General features: G+C 47.4%; 2 protein-coding genes across 3 annotated transcripts in view; both read left to right on the forward strand.

Moving 5' to 3' along the window:
* WSCD2 (WSC domain containing 2) overlaps positions 1-9,070 on the forward strand; it is an 80,442-nt gene extending 71,372 nt beyond the window's left edge. The window contains exons 8-10 of one of the 2 annotated variants that reach the window (XR_014551810.1): positions 3,084-3,284; positions 7,256-7,904; positions 8,284-9,070. Coding sequence is in view for 1 of the 2 variants with exons in the window: in XM_083629470.1 (XP_083485596.1) it covers positions 3,084-3,284; positions 7,256-7,608 (554 nt within the window). In the remaining variant the exon portion in view is untranslated. Of the gene's footprint in view, positions 1-3,083; positions 3,285-7,255 lie in introns of both variants that reach the window. The other variant, XM_083629470.1, reaches the window with a different exon arrangement.
* Positions 1-22,508, forward strand: part of LOC310769870 (uncharacterized protein) — a 177,017-nt gene that overhangs the window by 54,920 nt on the left and 99,589 nt on the right. The gene's annotated exons all lie outside the window — the stretch shown is intronic.

Raw genomic sequence — 22,508 nt, forward strand, 5'->3', positions numbered from 1 at the left:
TCATTATGACTGTTTGCTTCTGCTGGCCAGATATCAGAGATGGTAGCTTGCGGTTGTTTGTTCGGAGCCAGTCTCCGCTTACCTCGCTGGGTCAAAGCATATCCGAGCAATGAGCAAAGTAGCTGCCATGAAACTCTTTTGTGCATGTTCTAATTGGAAGAAGCAAATTACATGTATGTAATTAATATCTTGTATCTCCTGCCATCTGATCTCTCCCCGTTGGCTAGAAATAGTAGCTAGCATGGGTTAGTGTCCCAATCTGTCCTCCCTCCCAACATCGCTGAGCTTTGTCAGTCGTTGACTGTGTTGACTGAGAGCCAAACAGATGGTTTTCAGATGAAATTGTGCTGACAGATGCCCACTGTCTGCCACAAAGGAAACTGGTTACTGGGCCAACTGATGGAGGGATTGCAAAGGGTGTTCTGTCCACCCCTCACTTGAGGGGATGCTCACCCAGGGCTTTGTTCGCCTTAAATGTCACTTGTAAAGAAGCTGGACCCTTGCAAGGAAGCAGGTCAATGCAGGAGGCAGGATGCAGAACATTCCAGGTGTCCAGAGGTGGAGCCTTCAGGACCATGGAAAGCTCCAGAGAAGCAGAGGTGTTGCCCCAGCAAAGGGAAGGACCAAGCCTTATGAGGAATGACAGAAGGAGTTGGGGGTGTTTAGTCTGGAAAAGAGCAGCCTGAGAGGTGACACGATAGCTATCTTTGTAGGCATATCTGAAGGGCTGTCCCAAGGAAGATGGAGCAAGTTTGTTTTTGGCTGCTCCAGAGGGTGGGACCCAAACCAATGGGTTCAAATGACCAGAAATGAGATGACAACTAAAATGTTAGGAAGAACTTTGTAAGAGTTGTTCGACAATGGAATGAATTACTTCAGAGGGGGGTGGACTCTCTTTCACCGGAGCTTTCAAAGCAGAGGTTGGATGGCCACCTGTTAGCGATTCTTTAGTTGTGATTCCTGCACCGCGGGGGGTTGGACTAGATGGTCCTTGGGATCCCTTCCGGTGGCGTATAGGGTCATGTTCAAGGTGCTGGTCTTGACCTTTAAAGCCCTTTGTGGCTTAGGGCCCTCATATCTACGGGACCGCCTCTCCTGGTATGCCCCGCAAAGGACCTTAAGGTCCATGAATAACCATAGTTTAGAGGTCCTGGGCCCTAAGGAAGTCAGACTATCCTCCACCAGGGCCAGGGCCTTTTCAGTGATGGCTCCGACCTGGTGGAATGCTCTGTCCCATGAGACTAGGGCCCTTCAGGATTTAACCTCCTTCCACCGGGCCTGTAAGACAGAGCTATTCCGCCTGGCCTTTAATTTGAATTCAGCCTGATCTTTTATTTCCCTTCTCTTCCCTCCCCCTCCCCTTTTATGAAGATTACCTGCTCTGAGACCCCACAGCTAATTCTCCCCTGGCCTCCTCGCTGGCCCAAGTAGGACCAATTCATCCAGCTAGCCCTGGGATTATCTAATGCTTAAAAGGTAAAGGTAAAGGTACCCCTGCCCGTACGGGCCAGTCTTGACAGACTCTAGGGTTGTGCACTCATCTCACTCTAGAGGCTGGGAGCCAGTGCTGTCCACAGACACTTCTGGGTCACGTGGCTAGCGTGACGACGCTGCTCCGGCGAACCGGCAGCAGAGCAGCACACGGAAATGCCGTTTACCTTCCCGCTATAAAGCGGTACCTATTTATCTACTTGCACTTAAGGGTGCTTTCGAACTGCTAGGTGGGCAGGAGCTGGGACCGAACAACGGGAGCTCACCCCGCCGCGGGGATTCGAACCGCCGACCATGTGATTGGCAAGTCCTAGGCGCTGAGGTTTTACCCACAGCACCACCCGCGTCCCTATTATTATTATTATTATTCCAACTCCATAGTTCTATGATTCACCTAAGCCCCAAAGTACCAGATGATGGATCTCATGTCACCTTTTAGTCCCCTATTCTCCAGACTAAACATCCCCAACAGACCATTCCTCTGTTTCTCTGGAATGTGTCATGAGGCCATCACCTTCTGTTCAGCTACTGTGGCATTGGGTTCCCCCTCACACACCCACACACCCCAGTTTCTCTTCTTTCTTTAATGAACAAACGGCTATAAAGCCCCAAGATGAACCAGTCTGTGGAGAGAGACAAAGGCCATTTGACAATAATGGGCAGGATGGTTATGGATGTTGGCTGGTTGGCTTTTCAAATGTTTTCCCTCACTTTAAGAATTCTCGCCAGAGCTCCTCTCTCTATCTCTCTGCCTCTCTCTCACACACACACATGCACACAAACCACCGTTTTCTGAGTTATGAGGCCCATTGAAATGTCTTAGCCAGGAAGACACAATTGAAACAAATCTCTTTGACCCTCACTGCGTTTGGCCCTGTTGGGCGGTGGTAAGGGAGAAAAGGATTTGTGTTTGTAAGGAGCCACAAAGATGTCAAGGAGAACGCAGGAAAATCAGCTGGTCGGAGATAGCAGAGACAACAGTGCTGAGAATTAGGGAATGTGTGGGCTTTACGGACATTTAGAGCAGGGGTCAGCAAACATTTTCAGCAGGTGGCCGGTCCACTGTCCCTCAGACCTTGTGGGAGGCCATATTATATTTTTTTGAGGGTGGGGATGAACGAATTCCTATGCCCCACAAATAACCCAGAGATGCATTTCAAATAAAAGCACACATTCTACTCGTGTAAAAACACCAGGCAGGCCCCACAAATAACCCAGAGATGCATTTTAAATAAAAGGACACATTCGACTCATGTAAAAACATGCTGACTGTCCGTGGGCCAGATTGAGAAGGCGATTGGGCTGCATCCGGCCCACGGGCCTTAGTTTGCCTACCCATGCTTTAGACCCTGGGCTCAATAGGTTCACAACGATGCCCCTTTAAATAGCTTAGGGGGGTTAAGGAAAAACTGCAGCAATTTGTTGCAGACTCACCTGCAAAGTCATGGGCCAAGCCAGGAGTGATTGGGCCAGATCTAGCCCCCAGGCCTTAGTTTGCCTACCCATGATTTAGAGGGTAAGCTGTTTGTTGGGTCTTCATTCTTTTCTTCTCTTTAGCTTTACTCCATCTTCCCATATTTTCCCCACAACAGGGTTCAAAGGTGAACGGGACCACTGGCGAAGTGGGAGGACGATCTGCATCAAAACTCACGAGAGCGGGCAGAAGGAAATCGAGGCGTTTGATGCAGCCATCTTGCTGATCCGCAACCCCTACAAAGCACTTATGGCTGAATTCAACCGGAAATATGGAGGCCACATTGGGTTTGCTGCTCACGCCCACTGGAAAGGGAAAGGTAAATACGGGGATCCACCCCATCGGCTTCTATCTGCTTATTAAAAGATTATTTTTTAATCTACCTTTTAGGGCACAGTGTCCTCACAAGGCGGCGTGACAAAACTCTCAAAAGCACACAAGCACATAGTCTGGCCATATTCACACCACATATGTAAAGCACTATGGCAGGCATAGGGATGTGGGTGGTGCTGTGGGTTAAACCACAGAGCCTAGGACTTGCCGATCAGAAGGTCGGTGGTTTGAATCCCCGCGACGGGGTGAGCTCCCGTTGCTCGGTCCCTGCTCCTGCCAACCTAGCAGTTCGAAAGCACATCAAAGTGCAAGTAGATAAATAGGTATCACTCGGGCGGGAAGGTAAACAGTGTTTCCGTGCACTGCTCTGGTTTGCCAGAAGCGGCTTAGTCATGCTGGCCACATGACCCGGAAGCTGTATGCCGGCTCCCTCGGCCAATAAAGTGAGATGAGCGCCGCAACTCCAGAGTCGGCCACGACTGGACCTAATGGTCAGGGGTCCCTTTACCTTTACCTTTACACTGTCAAATAACTGCATCGTTGAATGCATTGCCAAAGTTTCAACTATCCATGATATAGCCTTAGGCTTAGGGTTTTTGTTTTAGTGGAAGAATGTTGCAGAAATGTGGAGACCTGAAATTTAAGACTAAAAGAAAAATGGAGAGGGCTGCAATGGACGGATCCAACTGTCCCTGGTTAAGACACAAACTGAATGAATTCCTGCCCCATGTCTTCACCCTTGCAAGGGAATTTAAATAGATTGCCCTGCAGAACTGCACAAGTTCAGCCAAAAGAAATAAAACCAGACTGGTTGCACTGGCAACTCCAGGCTTTAAAAATGCACCTAGTCAGCTTCTTGCTAGGTTGCTGCAGCTGTCAGTTGTACTACCATGTGGTCAGATGGGCAGATCTTTGATGCCCACCTTAGTGCCAGGCTACCCTGCTCCCTTCCTTCTGATTACACTTTTCCTCCTGGCTTCCCCAAGCTAAAGTCTATGTGATTTTTACTTTATTAAAAAAAAAAAAAAAGTTCTGTGTTTTTGTTCCATGGCATTAATTTTATGATATCCCTTGGATCGGTTCCAAAGCAAAGTTTTATGTGATATGATTATGCAAGGTGAATTGTCCCGCTTCTGTTCAATGGAACAGAGAGTCCATTTAATAATTCAGAGGTGGGGGATAAAACACAGTTCAAGAGGATTAATAAGGGATGTGGGGAGGGTGGACAAGGTTGTCTTTTCCTCAAGGAGGCGAAGACGAAAAGTTCAAGGGTCCAAACTTTTTCTGCACCGCAAATGAGGCATCGGACCTGTTACAATTGCAAACGGAATTCTGGCAGATTATATCTGGTTCATTATCCATTTTATCACCCGATTTTAATGTGAGGATCAATTAGCAGGAAACCTCAGGGGTAATTGAAAGATCTCCTCTCCTTCTTTTCTAAAGCAAGGGAGCATGTTTAACTGAGCCCAGGAGCTGGTGGCTAACGGAGCAGCTTGCTAATGAGATCGTATCAATCATCAACAAAAAGAGCCTAGCCAGGAAAGGTTTTTTTCTTAGGGAATGATGCATTTATGGCAACAGGGGTAAGGTAGACATGATGAGATGACCCTCTCAATCAGCCCCTTTCCCCCCAAACGAGCATTGACTATATTGGACCCACGTCAGGAGCTGATTTGCCTGGAGCCAATAACTCGTTCTTCTCTGGGTTGCTGCCCTGGTAGTGAGGTTGGAGCAACCCTTATAAACAGGTTCCCAGGTACACAGAATCAAAGAATGGAAGAGTTGGAATGGATCCCAATGGTCTTTGAGTTCTGCAATGCAGGAATCACAACATGAATGATTCCAGCCAACCAGACTGGTTGTTATTAATTATTATTATTATTATTATTATTATTATTATTATTAATAATAATACCCCGCCCATCTGGCTGGGCCTCCCCAGCCACTCTGGGCGGCTTCCATAAAAACCAAAAATACAATAAAATATCACACGTTAAAAACTTCCCTGAACAGGGCTGCCTTAAGATGTCTTCTGAATGTCAGGTAGTTGTTTATCGCTTTGACATCTGCTAGAAGGGCGTTCCACAGGGCGGGCGCCACTACCGAGAAGGCCCTCTGCCTGGTTCCCTGTAGCTTTGCTTCTCGCAATGAGGGAACCGCCAGAAGGCCCTCGGCGCTGGACCTCAGCGTCCGGGCAGAATGATGGGGGTGGAGACGCTCCTTCAGGTATACTGGACCGAGGCCGTTTAGGGCTTTAAAGGTCAGCACCAACACTTTGAATTGTGCTCGGAAACGTACTGGGAGCCAATGTAGGTCTTTCAAGACCGGTGTTATATGGTCTCGGCGGCCGCCCCCAGTCACCAGTCTAGCTGCCGCATTCTGGATTAGTTGTAGTTTCCGAGTCACCTTCAAAGGTAGCCCCACGTAGAGTGCATTGCAGTAGTCCAAGCGGGAGATAACCAGAGCATGCACCACTCTGGCGAGACAGTCCGCAGGCAGATAGGGTCTCAGCCTACGTACCAGATGGAGCTGGTAAACAGCTGCCCTGGACACAGATTTGACCTGTGCCTCCATGGACAGCTGTGAGTCCAAAATGACTCCCAGGCTGCGCACCTGGTCCTTCAGGGGCACAGTTACCCCATTCAGGACCAGGGAATCCTCCACACCTGCCCGCCTCCTGTCCCCCAAAAACAGTACTTCTGTCTTGTCAGGATTCAACCTCAATATTATTTCCCCTAAGCAGCTCAAGGTGGCTGTCATCTTCACTCTGCTTATCCACACTTGAGGAACCTCAGAGCTCCAATATAGTCCTACTTCAGAACATCTCTACAAGAATTCAGGCTTCCTTTTCATCGTTGGGCTCCTTTATCCAGCTTCCTACCCCAGATTATGTTCCACCAATCTCCTGTAGGTTTGCCCCAGACCCTGGGACACACACACACAAATCTGTATCTTGTTGCCTTCTTATTTGTTCAAGTATAAAGGTAAAGGTAAAGGGACCCCTGACCATTAGGTCTAGTCACGACCGACTCTGGAGTTGCGGCGCTCATCTCGCTTTATTAGCCGAGGGAGCCGGCGTACAGCTTCCGGGTCATGTGGCCAGCATGACTAAGCCGCTTCTGGCGAACCACAGCAGCGCATGGAAACGCCATTTACCTTCCCACCGGAGCGGTACCTATTTATCTACTTGCACTTTGACGTGCTTTCAAACTGCTAGGTTGGCAGGAGCAGGGACCGAGCAACGGGAGCTCACCCCGTTGCAGGGATTCGAACCGCCGACCTTCTGATCGGCAAGTCCTAGGCTCTGTGGTTTAGACCACAGTGCCACCTGCGTCCCTTTATCCTCTTATCTCTGTTTCCTCCAAACCCGTAGCACGGGTGTAGACATGGGGCAGGAATTCATTCAGGTTTGTGTTTTAACCAGGGACAAATGAATCTGTTTATTGCAGCTCTCTCCATTTTTCTAACCTTAAATTTCTGCTCTATGTGCAGCTGTTTTAAACTGTTTTCATGGATGATTTGATTGTTTTGTTCCTTTTGGGTTTTTCCCCTTGTAATATAATTTTTATGGGGGGGCGTGGCAGGGATGGAAAAAAGCAATTTAAAAAAATCTTGTCTTGAGTCTCAGGAAGCAAAATATCTCTGGCCAGCCTCCCACTCATACCTTTTTGAAGCTGAGCTGATCCAGGTCTGTTCAGAGACTAATAATAAATAATAATTTTTTTATTTATACCCCACCCTTCCCGGTTCAGAAAACCGGGCTCACGGCAGCTAACAACAAATTTAAAACACTTAATTGATACAACTACCTCATTTCTACCATCATGGACAAAGGGCAAGCTGTTTCTAACATGTGTCTGTTGTGGGTCCCATTGCACTTGGCACCAAATGTGCTCAGAATCCCACCCTGTGCCCAGATGCCAATTAACAGGATGCCCCCCTCTCTTCTTCCAGAATGGCCAGAATTCGTCAAGAACTATGCCCCTTGGTGGGCGACGCACACCCTTGACTGGCTCAAATACGGCAAAAGTGTCCTGGTGGTGCACTTTGAGGACCTGAAACAAGACCTCTTCATTCAGCTCAAGAGGATGGTCAGCCTCTTGGGCATCGCAGTCCTCGAGGACCGTCTTCTGTGCGTGGAAGGCCAGAAGGATGGGAACTTCAAGCGATCTGGGCTCAGGAAGTTGGAATACGACCCCTATACCCTTGAGATGAGGAAACTGATCAACGGCTACATCAAAACAGTGGACACGGCCCTGAAACTCAGAAACCTCACGGGGGTACCAGAGGACTATTACCCAAGATGATGGTCATGTTGGGTAGGGACATCTTTCAGCTGGGAGGAACGGGATCTGCCCAGGCAGGTGCGGCTTGGTTTCACCTGGCGAGTCACTATTTCCACCCAGTGGGTGGCCCTTTTTTGGACTTCTGCTGCTCGCTGTTAACGAATCCCCTTGCATGAGCAAAAAGCAGTCAACATCCACCATTGCCAGTAGAAGATGCCTTGGCAAGCCCGCCCACACAGATCTACGTTCACTAGGGACCAACATTAACATACAGTTGGGGGAGGTTTGCAAAATGAAGATAGATCTTTGCTGCTGCTGTTTGGAAGAGTGTTGTCTCCCCTGCCCCACTTCATAATACGAATCACCTCAGCTCTGTTCCAGATGGTTGCAGTACCCAGATCTTTTGGGCGTCGCTGGGGCCTTATCCGAGCCAGGCAGTGTTCTGTTCCTGGTCAAGAACCCGTGGTCCGTTTGGCTGCCCTGACACTCCTCAAGATTCAGGTCTTTCATTCGGACCTGGCTGGCACTTGTACGCACATCCTGGGTTCCTCTGCTCTGTACAACTGAGCCTGGTTCACGTATCTGCACACAAACACCTGGTCTACTCATACAGTACAGTACGGTTGCAGACCTGAGGTGGTTGAGTGGGATGTACCACTTTCAGCTGGAGGGTGCCATTTTTTAATTCCCTTCCAGTGGGGCGGGAATACAACACACAAGTTCCTGATTTGTTGGTGGTTGGTAGTTCAGGGATACAAGGTCGCCATTCTCCTCCTGTTGCGGACTTCATTTTCTGCTTGTAGGGGAGCATCCCAAAAAGTGGTATCATCCACACTGAGCATTCTACCTCCTCATTACAGTGTACAGTTACACAAAGTCAGATTCTTTGTTTGGTTGAACCCGGGACCTTCTGTGCGCATGGCCGATGCTCTAACAGTGAGCTAGGGCCCTTTCCCACATTCCCAGAGTTCCCTGGGAAGAGGGACACATTGTTAAACCACTCTGGGAAGTGTAGATCTGTGTGGGGAATAGGGGATCTCCTCATTCCAGTCCCACTTAACTACCTGGGCCAGACCTGCAGTTCTGCATGTCAGAATGGGCCTTTTATCACATTCACTTGGGGGGCATCAAGGCTTAGTTCACAGGCCTCCATGTCCAGAGCTGTCCTTGATGATGTTTGGTGTGTGGCAGGTGTGTGGAACCTGTGACCCCTCCAGATGTTGGTGGACGCAGCTCTCATCCTCCCTGGCCATTGGCCATGCTGGCTGGGGCTGAGGAGACATGTAATCCTACAAAATCTGGAGGGTTACAACAGCCTCATCCCTAACACATGGAATTCATGTATTCTGGGATGGATTTAGAAGCTGGGACAGGAAACCCAGCCAGATGGATGGGCTATAATTAATAAATTATTATTATATTATTATTTATTAATTATCTTCCCTCCTATTCACTTTAGTAAGATCGGGGTCTAGTTTCACAGCATTAACACAGCAACTTAAGGAAAAGCTGTGTAACGTTCTAGAATTATCCAGGATGCCTGTGGCAGACTGGATCTTCCCCTTTATTTATCCCTCTAAAAAAAATAACAACATGGAAGTCTGTAATGTAAAGATATAAAAATATTGTTTACTTACATAAAGTTGCAGACTCGATTCAAGCAGAAAATAACAGAGAAATAAGTAAATCAGGCAAAATATGCTTCTAGATTACAAAGTACGTGGTTTAGATCAGTGTTCCCCAAACTTGGGTCTCCAGCTGTTTTTGGACTACAACTCCCATCATTCCTAGCTAGCAAGACCAGTGGTCAGGGATGATGGGAACTGTAGTTCAAAAACTGCTGGAGACCCAAGTTTGGGAAACACTGGTTCAGATCACTTTCTCCCTACGGCTGCATGACAAGAGAGTGACTGTTCCTCAGGTGTGAGGAAATGATGAAGATTATCTTCCTATTGTTACCCTTCTCACCTGGGCAAACAGATGTGACCTCACAGAGTGCCCTCTAGGAATTTGCAGGGAACTCTATGTATCCTAACCCTTTTCTCACCTGACAAACATGGAATTTTATATTTATATTTTGAATCTCCCTTCCACTTGGCCAGTTGCAGTGGCAAAAGCTCACTACAATGACCTATGAAACTGATCTAAATTATCAGCGTCTATTGCTCCTTGCTTTCATACCTCCTAGGTGTGCATGCACAGGGCAAAACGCCACAGTGCTCCAACCTGGAATGAGGGCCTCTTAGGAGCCAGGAGGTTAAAAAAAGACCCAAAAGGATGAGGTTTGCAGAGACCTAGAAGAGAAAATGGCCTCCAGCTGATAGAAAATCCCAAGGTTGTGGCTGTTCCCTCACTGTCATTTCTCAGTCTCTACAGAGCATCTCAAAAACGACAAGCTTTTGCAATTCTTTTTTCGCAAGGAGGTCAAGGTGAATGAAATATACTCAGAGTCGAGAGTGGATTTCATGCTCTTTATTCAGCTCATAGTGGTGAGAAGGAATGGAAGTTCCCCCAGAATGTCTGCTTTATATACATTATTTACACAATGGGCCCCACGTGATTGGCTAATTCCGGGATTCACCTGTAGGCCAATCAGGTTGCAGATTCACTTCCACCAGGAGCTGGATTGGGTGGCTCCTGTGGACTAATCAGACTGCTGCATTCTGAATCCTATTGTTCTAGGACCAATCAGACTGCTGCATTCTGGACCCTATTGTTCTAGGACCAATTAGACTGCCGCATTCTGAATCCTATTGTTCTAGGACCAATTAGACTGCTGCATTCTGAATCCTATTGTTCTAGGACCAATTAGACTGCTGCATTCTGGACCCTATTTTTCTAGGACCAATCAGACTGCTGCATTCTGAATCCTATTGTTCTAGGACCAATCAGACTGCTGCATTCTGAATCCTATTGTTCTAGGACCAATCAGACTGCTGCATTCTGAATCCTGTTGTTCTAGGACCAATCAGACTGCTGCATTCTGGACCCTATTGTTCTAGGACCAATTAGACTGCTGCATTCTGGACCCTATTGTTCTAGGACCAATCAGACTGCTGCATTCTGAATCCTATTGTTCTAGGACCAATTAGACTGCTGCATTCTGAATCCTATTGTTCTAGGACCAATCAGACTGCTGCATTCTGAATCCTATTGTTCTAGGACCAATCAGACTGCTGCATTCTGAATCCTATTTTTCTAGGACCAATCAGACTGCTGCATTCTGGACCCTATTGTTCTAGGACCAATCAGACTGCTGCATTCTGAATCCTATTGTTCTAGGACCAGTCAGACTGCTGCATTCTGGATCCTATTCAACTCACTACATAACAGTGAAGCAAACTGTATTTGCAGGGTCAGGGGGGAAGGAAGCAGCCAGGAATGGAAAAGCTCTGTCCACAATCCAGTGCATCTCAGATTGAGATGAGGCGCAGGACAAACATGCCCCACTTCCCAGCTTGACGCCTCCTGCCCACATGTAGACGCAAAAGCCATATGTCGAACCCAGATTCTTTTCTATCTCCAGTTAACTTAGATCCGAAGTCTTGGCTGCACAATTCTCTCTCCATGTTCAAGGACAGCAAAGATATTTCTGCTGCAATGGCGGATGTTGCAAGAGAACTCTATTTTTTTATGCACCTTCGTGGGGGGCGGGGAGGGGGACTCACAGACCGTTTGCACTGCTTGGGGCTGCTGCTGCTGCTGCTGCTGGGGTGTGTCGATGCTGCTGTCTACATTGGCTTCTTATTTCCTCTTGCTTTTCTTTTATTGTTTTGATGTTTGACCAAAAGGCTCCAACAGAGCTCCTGTGCTCCTGGAATGTATTTGATAAGGAGCAACAGCAAAGTTATTGCGGGGGGCAGGGGAGTGTGGGGGTGGTTTTTTTGTGTGCTTTGAGCCTTTGTGAAGCAAGATTATTTATGGGTTTTCTTTGTTTTTTGGAGACCAAATAGTTGTAGTGAAAATGATATGATTTCTACCTTTCCCCCTTCATTCGTGGGGTAGCCCCAAAGCTGCCGGACTCTCTCTGAACAATCCTCAGGTCAAATGCCGCTCATTAAACAAACGTTTTCTTAATATTTCTACTGTGTTCTTGGGTGTCTTTTGTGAAGTGCCCCATAACGTCAGATGTTTGCTCATGCTGATGTTAAAAAGTGCGCCCTGTGGAATTATGTAGCCCAAGTGCCGGGGGGGGGGGGCGTGAAGCATTCCCCCTACACAGCACCCTCCAAGTTCCCCTATATTCCAGGGATAGTCCCGGATTTACAGAAGCCGTCCCGGTTTCTGATTTGATCCTGGAATGTCCCACTTTTTTCTTAGGACGTCCCTATTTTGATTGGAGAAATGTTGGAGGGTATGGTTGTTGTTGTTTAGTCATTTAGTCATGTCCGACTCTTTGTGACCCCATGGACCAGAGCACGCCAGGCACTCCTGTCTTCCACTGCCTCCCGCAGTTTATTCAAACTCATGCTGGTAGCTTCGAGAACACTGTCCAACCATCTTGTCCTCTGTCGTACCCTTCTCCTTGTGCCCTCCATCTTTCCCAACATCAGGGTCTTTTCCAGGGAGTCTTCTCTTCTCATGAGGTGGCCAAAGTCTTGGAGCCTCAGCTTCAGGATCTGTCCTTCCAGTGAGCACTCAGGGCTGATTTCCTTCAGAATGGATCGGTTTGATCTTCTTGCAGTCCATGGGACTCTCAAGAGTCTCCTCCAGCACCATAATTCAAAAGCATCCATTCTTCGGCGATCAGCCTTCTTTATGGTCCAGCTCTCACTTCCATACATCACTACTGGGAAAACCATAGCTTTAACTATACGGACCTTTGTTGGCAAGGGTATGGTAAGACGTCCCTATTTTCATTGGAGGGTATGGAGGGCTATTAATTATTATTATTATTATTATTATTATTATTATTATTATTATTGTTGTTGTTGTTGACTAGGACATCCCTATTTTCCCTGGAGAAATGTTGGTGGGAGTGCCTCTACACCATGCAAGTAGGAACGAGAGCATAGTCATGTATATCTTTGCCACTAGAGGTGCATGTTTCCTCTGTGGTTCGGAGTGCCTTTGGCCAGCTTTGTCTGGTTCTCCAGCTACAACTCTTCCTGGACAGGGATGGCCTGACCACTGTGGTCCAGGCACTGGTAACCACAAGGCTTGATTACTGCAACGTGTTCTTTGTGGGGCTGGCCTGGGACCTGGTTAGGGCTCCAGGTGGTGCAGAAAGCAGTGGCCAGATTGCAGGTTGGGACACCTAGCTAAGAACATGTGACGCCATCGTTGAAGCACCTGCATTGGTTGCCTATCTACTACAAGACCCCAACAACTTAGGTCCAGGGGCCCCCCTGCTATCCCAGCTCAGTCATCAAGATCGTCGGCAGGAGCAACATTGGCCATTCCATGAGTTGCAGTGGCTCTCCCCAGGGAAGTACACCTGGCGCCCTCATCATACAGTGGTACCTCCGGTTACAGACGCTTCAGGTTACAGACGCTTCAGGTTACAGACTCCACTAACCCAGAAACAGTACCTCGGGTTAAGAACTTTGCTTCAGGATGAGAACAGAAATTGTGTGGCCGCAGTGCAGTGGCAGTGGGAGGCCCCATTAGCTAAAGTGGTGCTTCAGGTTAAGAACAGTTTCAGGTTAAGAACAGACCTCTGGAACGAATTAAGTTCTTAACCTTTAGGTGCCAGGCAAAAACATTCCTTTTTAACCAAGCCTTTGGTTGATTTGATTGACATCCTATGCCCTTTTAAAATGTGGTGTGGTGGTGTTGTTTTTTGGGAAGTGGACATTATTGGGTTGTTGTTTTTATTTTGATTATATATTTTGTGGTTTTATATTTTGATTTTGTTCTGTGAACCGCCCTGAGACCTCTGGGTATAGGGTGGTATAATAATAATAATAATAATGTTTTCCTACAGCAGTTCTGTCGGGTCGTTATTCCAGAGTCCCCATCGCAAACAGAACATGCACCTGTAATGACACGGCTCTGGAGACTATGGAACACGTAATGCTCTTCTGTCCTAACTGGTCAGATGAAAGATCTCGGTTTTTAACTCCTCTCATGAACAAGCTTCATCTCCCAATCCAGCCCTGGATAGTGTCCCTTTTTTTGCAGGACTCTGATTGTTGGATTACCGAGATGACAGCTAACTTCCTGCTCAGTGTGATGAAGAGGAAAGCGGCACTAACTCCTTTTTTAACACCACAGCTGCAGTCGATACGCTGCACAATCGAACGAAGTTCCAAGTAGCTTTATTGTACAAGGACAATGGAGCTAGGACAAATCTGAGGAGCTGAAGGACCCCTTCAACGATCCTCCTCCAGTCTCAGCAGTTTTTTGTCTTTTTGTTTTTGTACTATTCGGTCACTCGATGTTTTAAATCCACTGTTGCTTCTGCTATTTCTTCTTTTTTTTTCTTTTTCTTTTTTCCCTCCCTTTAAGTATTTGCCCAGGACGATATCTACCTTTACCTCCCCACCCCCATTTTATGTTGTTATTTCTATGTATATCATGCTATGGCCACACGGCTAATGCAATAAATCTATTAAATCAATAATAATAATAATAATAATAATAATAATAATAATGGCTGAAAACTTTCCTAGTCTGGCTCTCACACTGGTTATGGAAACCGCTTTCATGGCCAAGCGAGTCTGCTTTGGCCAGATGTATCTGATGAAGACTTTTAAGAAATATGCAAGTCTTTAAGGTGCCACAAGACTCGTTCTTTGCTTTTCCAGAACAGGTACATGTACCAACCTCTCTGAAAGCCACCCAGGGAGCTTAGCATTTTCAGCGCAAATTTCTAGCAACCCTGTCTCTACCCTATCGCAATAGCATGCTGTAAGGAAGGGTGGTTCCACACAAATGTGCATTGAAAGAACTGGGTGTGGGGGTGTGGATTAAGTCCCCTTTTCACACGGCTGCAATGTGGCTGAAGAGGCCAATAAGCTGATAGATGCTATCCTGGCTGATCTCCGAACCAAAAAAAAAAGGTGTTTCAAGGTCACAGATAAGTTTATACCATTTGCAGGGAAAGGCAGATGGAGTCACACATGTTCCCTGCTGTCTCTTGTCCCCCGTTTACTTCACTCTGAGCTGAACTCCCCTATTCCATTTTGATGGTTTCCATGGAACCTATTGGGAATCTGGTGTATCAGTGGATGTGGAATCTGAGGCCCACTGGTGTGTGTCCAATTATTGTGTGTGTGTGTGTGTGTGTGTGTGTGTGTGTAGTAAATATTTGTTTGCATTATACAGGTGTGCTCCCCAAACTCACAAACCAGAAATGTTTCTTTAAAACTTAAATGAGATTCTTTGCTTAATGGCAGGAAATCACAGGACATTAATATAAATGGGATATTTTATTGTTGTCGTTATCCAATCAATTAACTTTACAGGTTATCAACACAATGCTCATCTTGACGAAGAAAAATAGAACGTTCTTGTCTTAAATGTTACAAAGCCTTCCTGTGCCTCTCCTTCTCAAGAAATCTGGCTCCTGCATATTCCTGGCATAATTACAAGCACGGCTTTCCGAGTTATAATCTTACAATCGCAAAGATAACTTGGTTGAAACCATTGTTCTTCAAAAACAAGCATCTAGAGGCACGTAAAGCTGCCTCTTTTTCATAGAAGCCCAAGAACAGGAGCTCATCAGTCCCAATTGATGGTATCTGGAGAGCTTTCAAATGCAAAAAGGAAACATATAAACTCTTCCTGTCCAGCTGTTTGGCATAAAAAAGGACAAGATCGGGATGGATGCATCTGTCCATTGGGGTTTCCGTTCTGTATTTCACCATATTTCCACATCTGTTTTCTTAAAAGACCTCACAGAAATTCACCGGCATCTTAGGCCACATTAACACCATACATTAAAAGCACCGGAATGTCACTTCAAGCTGTCATGGCTCTTCATCCCCAAATAATTCTGGGGAGTGTAGTTTGTTATGAGTGCTAAGAGCTGTTAGGAGACCTCAATTCTCCCCACAGAGCTACAATTTTCAGAGCGTTTGAACAGTCAATCTGTCTTCATGGGGAACATCCATTTCTATATGCAATTTTGTGTAACATAAATAAGTTTGCTAGCCATTTCCCATAATACGATGCTTGTTTTTCACCAATATATGCATTTCTAGGCAGATTTTCTCGCAATAGACAATTTTCTGTGCACATTCTATGGTTAAACAGCACCACAAAATTCAAAAAAGTGCAGATTTCGAATGACAGCAGGGTATTGTTTTGGGGAAGGCAATTCAGGTAGTTTTGCATTCAGATGAGAACCAAATCAAAGTTCTCTGCCATATCTATGGTCAGAGTGGGAGGAGATAGGCTAGGGAGCCTGAATGTGTTCGATGGGATTTGTGCAGATTTTCTTGGCAGCTTCGCTGTGTTGGTTGACAATATGAGCTCCACGCTATCCATCTGGCAAAGTCACATAGGAGGAAGGCTGTGTCCGCGACGAGCCAGCAGTAAATCACACCCTGCAACTTGGAGTTAACTCTTTGCTAGCCAAAACACGATTGGCACAGGAGTGTTACGCCTAATGAGAACAGCAGCTCATGTCAGGCAGGTCTTGGCCACCATGAAGCAGTTGCAGAGACTGAAGGTCCCCACATCCTCACAGCTGCCTAAATCCCCTCCTCTCCAGAGCAATTGGAGACTGTATCTGAGCATCACCAATCTCTCCTCCACCTTTTTCATGCCTCTTCTGGTTCTGGGAGACTGCGGGGGAGGGGAGCTTGTCGCAGTAGGAGGACGAGACACCCGTGACGCTTCACCAGCCAGACTCATCTCTGCTTCTTGGTCTCCCTCATCCCACTTTCTTGCTTTAGCTTTTGCCTCTGATTCTGGACTTCTCTCTGCCACAGTGTGCTGGTCATGGGGGCTTACCGTGTGGCGTGGTCTGAGGCTGAAGCTGGGCCCAAGGTAGGGAGTCAGGCATGGACAGGAACTCTGGCAGAAAGCAGGACAGGGCAGGAACAGGCTACCAACAATGTTGCTCCCGCAACCTGGGACTGGGCTGGCTGGCTTTTATCTGCCCCGAGGCATAGGGTGGCCCCGGTCCACAGGTGACTCGCCTCTCCTGGCCTGGAGGTGAGCACTCCTTCTGCGGGAACTTAGTTCCCTCCGCCTCTCTGCCCTAAGCCTCTGCAGCTCAGGAGAGGCTGGAGGGTTACTGGACCCAGAGGCAACCTCACCTTCCCCTGACGGGGCTGAGAGTGGAGCACCTGCAGGCAATGGGTCCTCCATCACCTCCAGAGCCGGAGCGGATTCAGCTGGTGTCTGCTCCTGAGGATCCAGCACAGGTGAGGACCCTTCAGATTCAAGCCCCTGCCCTGGCTCAGCTGGCCCCGGAGGCGGGGACTCCTGTGCAGGCTGGGATTCCTCCAGTTCAGCCTCTGAATCAGATTCCCAGGCTTTCACACACAGACTCTCCCAGCTCACTAAGGCCTGTTACCTCCTCAGCTTCTGACACCTCCTCCTCACTGTCTTCTCCCTCTTCTCCCTCTCCGTAGTCCCACCACCAGTGCCTGTTCTCTGAGCCTTCTTCCATTGGGGTTTCCCCAGCAGGTTCTTCCCACCATTCCTCTGCATCCAGCCTGTCCATAACAGGCTGTAGCTCATTGGTAGAGCACCTGGTTTGCATGCAGAAGCTCCTAGGTTCAATCTCCAGGCAACTCCAGGTAGGATTGGGAGAGACACCTTACCTGAAGCCCTCACTCTGCCAATCACTCTACACAATTCTGAGATTGATAGACCAACGCTTGACTCTGTAATAGGAGTTTTATGGTCTTAGATATATGGTAATGTTCATAACCGCACATACATAGGTCAGCACAGGAAGACCAACCTGGAACCATTTTGATTCCTAAACTGACCAAATGTTTTCTCTGCAAGGTCAAAGTGGAAAAGTCTCCCCATTGTCTCTTTCCTCACAAATCCTGTCTTAAGGACACATTTAAGATATGAATAGGGTGTGAGCCTGTGACCTGGCCCAGGAAATAAGTATTTTACCACTACAAAAGAATGGCCAGGCTCCCCAGGAAATCCAATCAAGTAACTTGCCAGACAGGAGATAAACTGCGACGGGAGAAAAACAACATGCAAATGTTCTGTTTCAGACTGCCTTTTCTGGGATGTATCTGAGGGGTGGTCTTAGGTTACACCCCTTCTGGGATGTATGTATGATGTTTCTGGGGGTGGTCTTGATCTACAGGAGGGGAATTTCAAAAGTCTTTATAAGGCTTTGCACACCATTTTTCTGGGTCCTCCTCCTCTCCTGCGTGTGAGGGGAGCACCCTGTTGCAACAGATCAGTAAAGATCAAGCTTACTAGCTGCTTTGCTTCTCAATATTCTCTGGTTGGCCTCTGTTATTTTCTCCTACCAATAGGGAACCTATGTAAGGACTCTATATGGGCTATTGGATACCCCATAAGGGAAAAGGGCATATTTTTTATTTACAACAACTCCATATAAGGCCACTTCCCATGTACCATTTGTGACGACTCCTGATTGTTTCAGGTTGCCGTCTCTGAAAATAAACTACTCTGTCTCCCTTGGATGTGTTTTGGTTCCAAAGACCCCTCCTTAACTCCCCTCGGCTTTGTTCCCTGAGAACCTGATAGCAGCCAGCCCTTTTTTACTGAATTGCTCCCCCTGCAACCACCCACCCACTGTGTTTTTTATATTGCCTCCTTGGAGTGAGTCAGAGCTTCAGCACTGCCTCTCCTCCCCATTTAATGTTCTGTTGCTGGTCTGTTGTGGTGCCTTGCTGCAAGACTGCACACCATTCTCCCGTTCCTTTGCAACGTCTGGATTCATTCCAGTTCTACATTATTGCAAACATTTGGGGAGATTATTCTCGGCGACACAAATGCCATTTTGCTCTAGCGCACTGCTTTCCATAATTACTGGGTGGAGTGCGTTTCCCTTCCCCACCCCCCAGCCCACAACCCCTAGCACACTGTTGCGCTCTTGTAATAAAGCGGTTTGTTACCTCTCCGATAAATCACCCCCTTTTGTTTGAGAATTGGACACGAGCAAAACAAAAGGAAGACATATTTGAACGCTGTTTGTTCCTTCCACCACCGCATTCCAAGCTCAGAGCCCATTTAAATTATCACTCCTGCATTCTGGCAGATTGTGGGCGGTAAATTTTACGGAAAATAGTAAAAGTGATAAATAAACATGTTGCTTTTGTTGAGGGATGAATGTTATTGCTCTTCAGATTTATAACTCTCATCTCCCCATACATTTTATTGCTTTTATGAAAGTATGAGTCGAGGGCTCTCTCTGGTTTACATTTTTAACCGTCCTCTCCCCCCCCCCCCATCTCATTTAAATAGCTGCAAAAGCTGGCTGTGGGATATTTGGCTGGTGCGTGGCAGTAGGGGAAATCTCATTTTCAGGGTTGTTAATTGGACCTGCCTTTCATCTAGAACTGTTTGGGTCTCTATAATGCTACACACCACCCCAGTCTCCAAGCAGGGGGAAACTCCAGGAATTCCAGCACTTACCCAAGTTTGGTTTCCTTGGAATGAAGGTCAGTGGAGACTGCAGTGTCTTTATGACATATGGTTTTATTGACACCTATATACAACCTCGAGGGACACGGGTGGCGCTGTGGGTTAAACCACAGAGCCTAGATCTTGCCGATCAGAAGGTTGGCGGTTCGAAGCCAAGCGACAGGGTGAGCTCCCGTTGCTCGGTCCCTGCTCCTGCCAACCTAGCAGTTCGAAAGCACATCAAAGTGCAAGTAGATAAATAGGTACCACTCGGGCGGGAAGGTAAACGGTGTTTCCGTGCACTGCTCTGGTTTGCCAGAAGCGGCTTAGTCATGCTGGCCACATGACCCGGAAGCTGTATGCCGGCTCCCTCGGCCAATAAAGTGAGATGAGTGCCGCAACCCCAGAGTCGGCCACGACTGGACCTAATGGTCAGGGGTCCCTTTACCTTTACCTTTACACTGTCAAATAACTGCATCGTTGAATGCATTGCTAATGTTTTTAAGTCTTTACAGTGGACCTTAACAAAATAAAAAAATTCCTTCCGGTAGCACCTTAGAGACCAACTAAGCTTGTTATTGGTATGAGCTTTCATGTGCATGCACACTATCTGCCAACCTAGCAGTTCGAAAGCATGTCAAAGTGCAAGTATATAAATAGGTACCACTCCAGCGGGAAGGTAAACGGCGTTTCTGTGTGCTGCTCTGGTTTGCCAGAAGTGGCTTAGTCATGCTGGCCACATGACCCAGAAACTGTACGCCGGCTCCCTCGGCCAATAAAGCGAGATGAGCGCCGCAACCCCAGAGTCGGCCACGACTGGACCTAATGGTCAGGGGTCCCTTTACCTTTACCTATATACAACCTCAGCATAGGATGGAGGGGCTCACAGCATTACCAACCCAACAGGTACTGCTTCTCCATTAGCTTTAGATCTGGTACAGAGCAAGTAGGTCTTTATGCCCAGCTTCCAGTCTGCTTCCAGCTCACGTACACCCAGCTCTAGCTCTTGTTCTCCTCCCTAGCAGCTGGGTGAGGGGGTGAAGGGAAAGCCCACCCCTTAGCCTGGAGGCCACCATCACGCCTTTGTGGCTGCAGCAACTCAGCTCGTTCTTTTGGGATGCTTATGAGGACATCCAAGTGGCCTGCTAAGGTCATTGTCTTGCAAAGACTCATATAAGGGATCATTAGGGGAAAAACTGAAAACAGAAAATGCCAGTATCGTAACGCTGCTGTACAAATCTGTGGTGCACTCTCAGTTCGAATACTGTGAACGGTTCTGATCACCTTACAGCAAAAGGGATATTGTAGAGCAGGAAAAGGTTCAGAAGAGGACAAGCAAAATGATCAAGGAGATGGAACAACTGCCCTGTGAGGAAGGGTTGCAGCATTTGGGGCTTTTTAGTTAAGATAGAAAGTGAGTAAGAGGTGACATGATAGACATCCATAAACTTCTGCATTGTGGGAATGTTCAGGGAGGCAGGAGAGGATATATTGTTTATTAATGTCCTTCCTAACTTGCGCTAGCAAGTTCCTTTACTTAGCAGAGATTCACATTCCCCTTTTAAACACACAGCGGGTAGCTTGTTGCAGGCTTGTGTAAGCCTCTCACTGTCAGGTTCCTGGTAAGTTTTCTTAAATCCCTCTTAAAAGAATAAACATGCCACCATCTTGTGTAAAAGGGAACGCGGGTGACGCTATGGGTAAAACCTCAGTGCCTAGGATTTGCTGATCGCATGGTCAGCGGTTCGAATCCCCGCAGCGGGGTGAGCTCCCGTAGTTCGGTCCCAGCTCCTGCCCACCTAGCAGTTCGAAAGCACCCCTAAATGCAAGTAGATAAATAGGTACTGCTTTATAGCGGGAAGGTAAACGGCGTTTCCGTGTGCTGCGCTGGTGCTGGCTCGCCAGCTGCAGCTTCGTCACGCTGGCCACGTGACCCGGAAGTGTCTTCGGACAGCGCTGGCTCCCGGCCTCTTAAGCGAGATGAGCACGCAACCCCAGAGTCGGTCACGACTGGCCTGTACGGGCAGGGGTACCTTTACCTTTACCTTTTATCTTGTGTAAAGTCAATAAAAGAAGTTTACTCACATCAGTTCACAGTTGGATTCTTGAAGGCAGATTTAGTTAAAATATGTACATGTAGATCTACCCCATAGGGAGGAATGATCCCAGTGCTTCTGCTAGCTGGAAGCAGAGCAGTCCTAGCTAGAAGCTTGTCCAACCAAGAAGGAAATGAAAAGGGGGAAAGTGCTGCGTGCCTTGTCCCTTTTGTTGACAGGTAAGGTCATGCCCACCTCTAGTCACATGCAAAGGAAGGATGTCTCAGCCAGGAGGAAACAGGAAGTTTTCGACTGGCTGGACCATACATTCCATCACGTGTCCATTCTAGGAAAACACGGAATAATAATAATAATAATAATAATAATAATAATTTATTATTTGTATCCTGCCCATCTGGCTGGGTTTCCCAAGCCGCTCTGGGCAGCTTCCAACAAGGATTAAAAATACATCAAAATGTCACACATTAAAAACTTCAGATGTTTTCTAAATGTCAGGTAGTTGTTTATCTCTTTGACATCTGATGGGAGGGCGTTCCACAGGGCGGGCGCCACTATCAAGAAGCCCCTCTGCCTGGTTCACTGTAGCTTTGCTTCTCGCAGGGAGGGAACTGCCAGAAGGCCCTCAGAGCTGGATCTCAGTGTTTGGGCAGAACGATGGGGGTGGAGACGCTCCTTCAGGTATACTGGGCCGAGGCCATTTAGAGCTTTAAAGGTCAACACCAACACTTTGAATTGTGCTCGGAAAAGTACTGGGAGCCAATGTAGGTCTTTCAAGTTGTACTTGACTGCTACTGATGTATCACATCCCACATTCATGGCGTAGAGAAAGGGGACAGGGAAGTCCCTCCCCTGCTCTCCTGACAGCAGAACTTGTTGACATCCAATGAAGTTGAATCCTGGAAGATTCAGGACAGATAAAAGAAGAGACTTCTGCATGCTGCACTTAGTTAAACAGGAGGCAGGGATGGTTTTAAACTTGAGTGGTTAAGAGGACAGGAGAAATTAATGGAGGATAAGACTATCAATGGGTCCTAGCCTTAATGGCTATGTTCCTCCACAGATGAAAGCAGCAGCCCTCTGGAAACCAGTTGCTGAAAATCGCAAGTGGGGAGACTACTGTTCCACTCCCATCCTTGTGGGTTTTGCGTCGAGGTATCTAGTTGGCCATCGGACGCGGGTGGCGCTGTGGGTTAAACCACAGAGCCTAGAACTTGTCGATCAGAAGGCTGGCAGTTCGAATCCCCGCAACGGGGTGAGCTCCCGTTCCTTGGTCCCAGCTCCTGCCAACCTGGCAGTTCGAAAACACGTCAAAGTGCAAGTAGATAAATAGGTACCGCTCCAGCAGGA

This window comes from Podarcis filfolensis (genome assembly GCF_964270895.1).
Source record: "Podarcis filfolensis genome assembly, chromosome: 8".
Lineage (NCBI taxonomy): Eukaryota > Metazoa > Chordata > Lepidosauria > Squamata > Lacertidae > Podarcis > Podarcis filfolensis.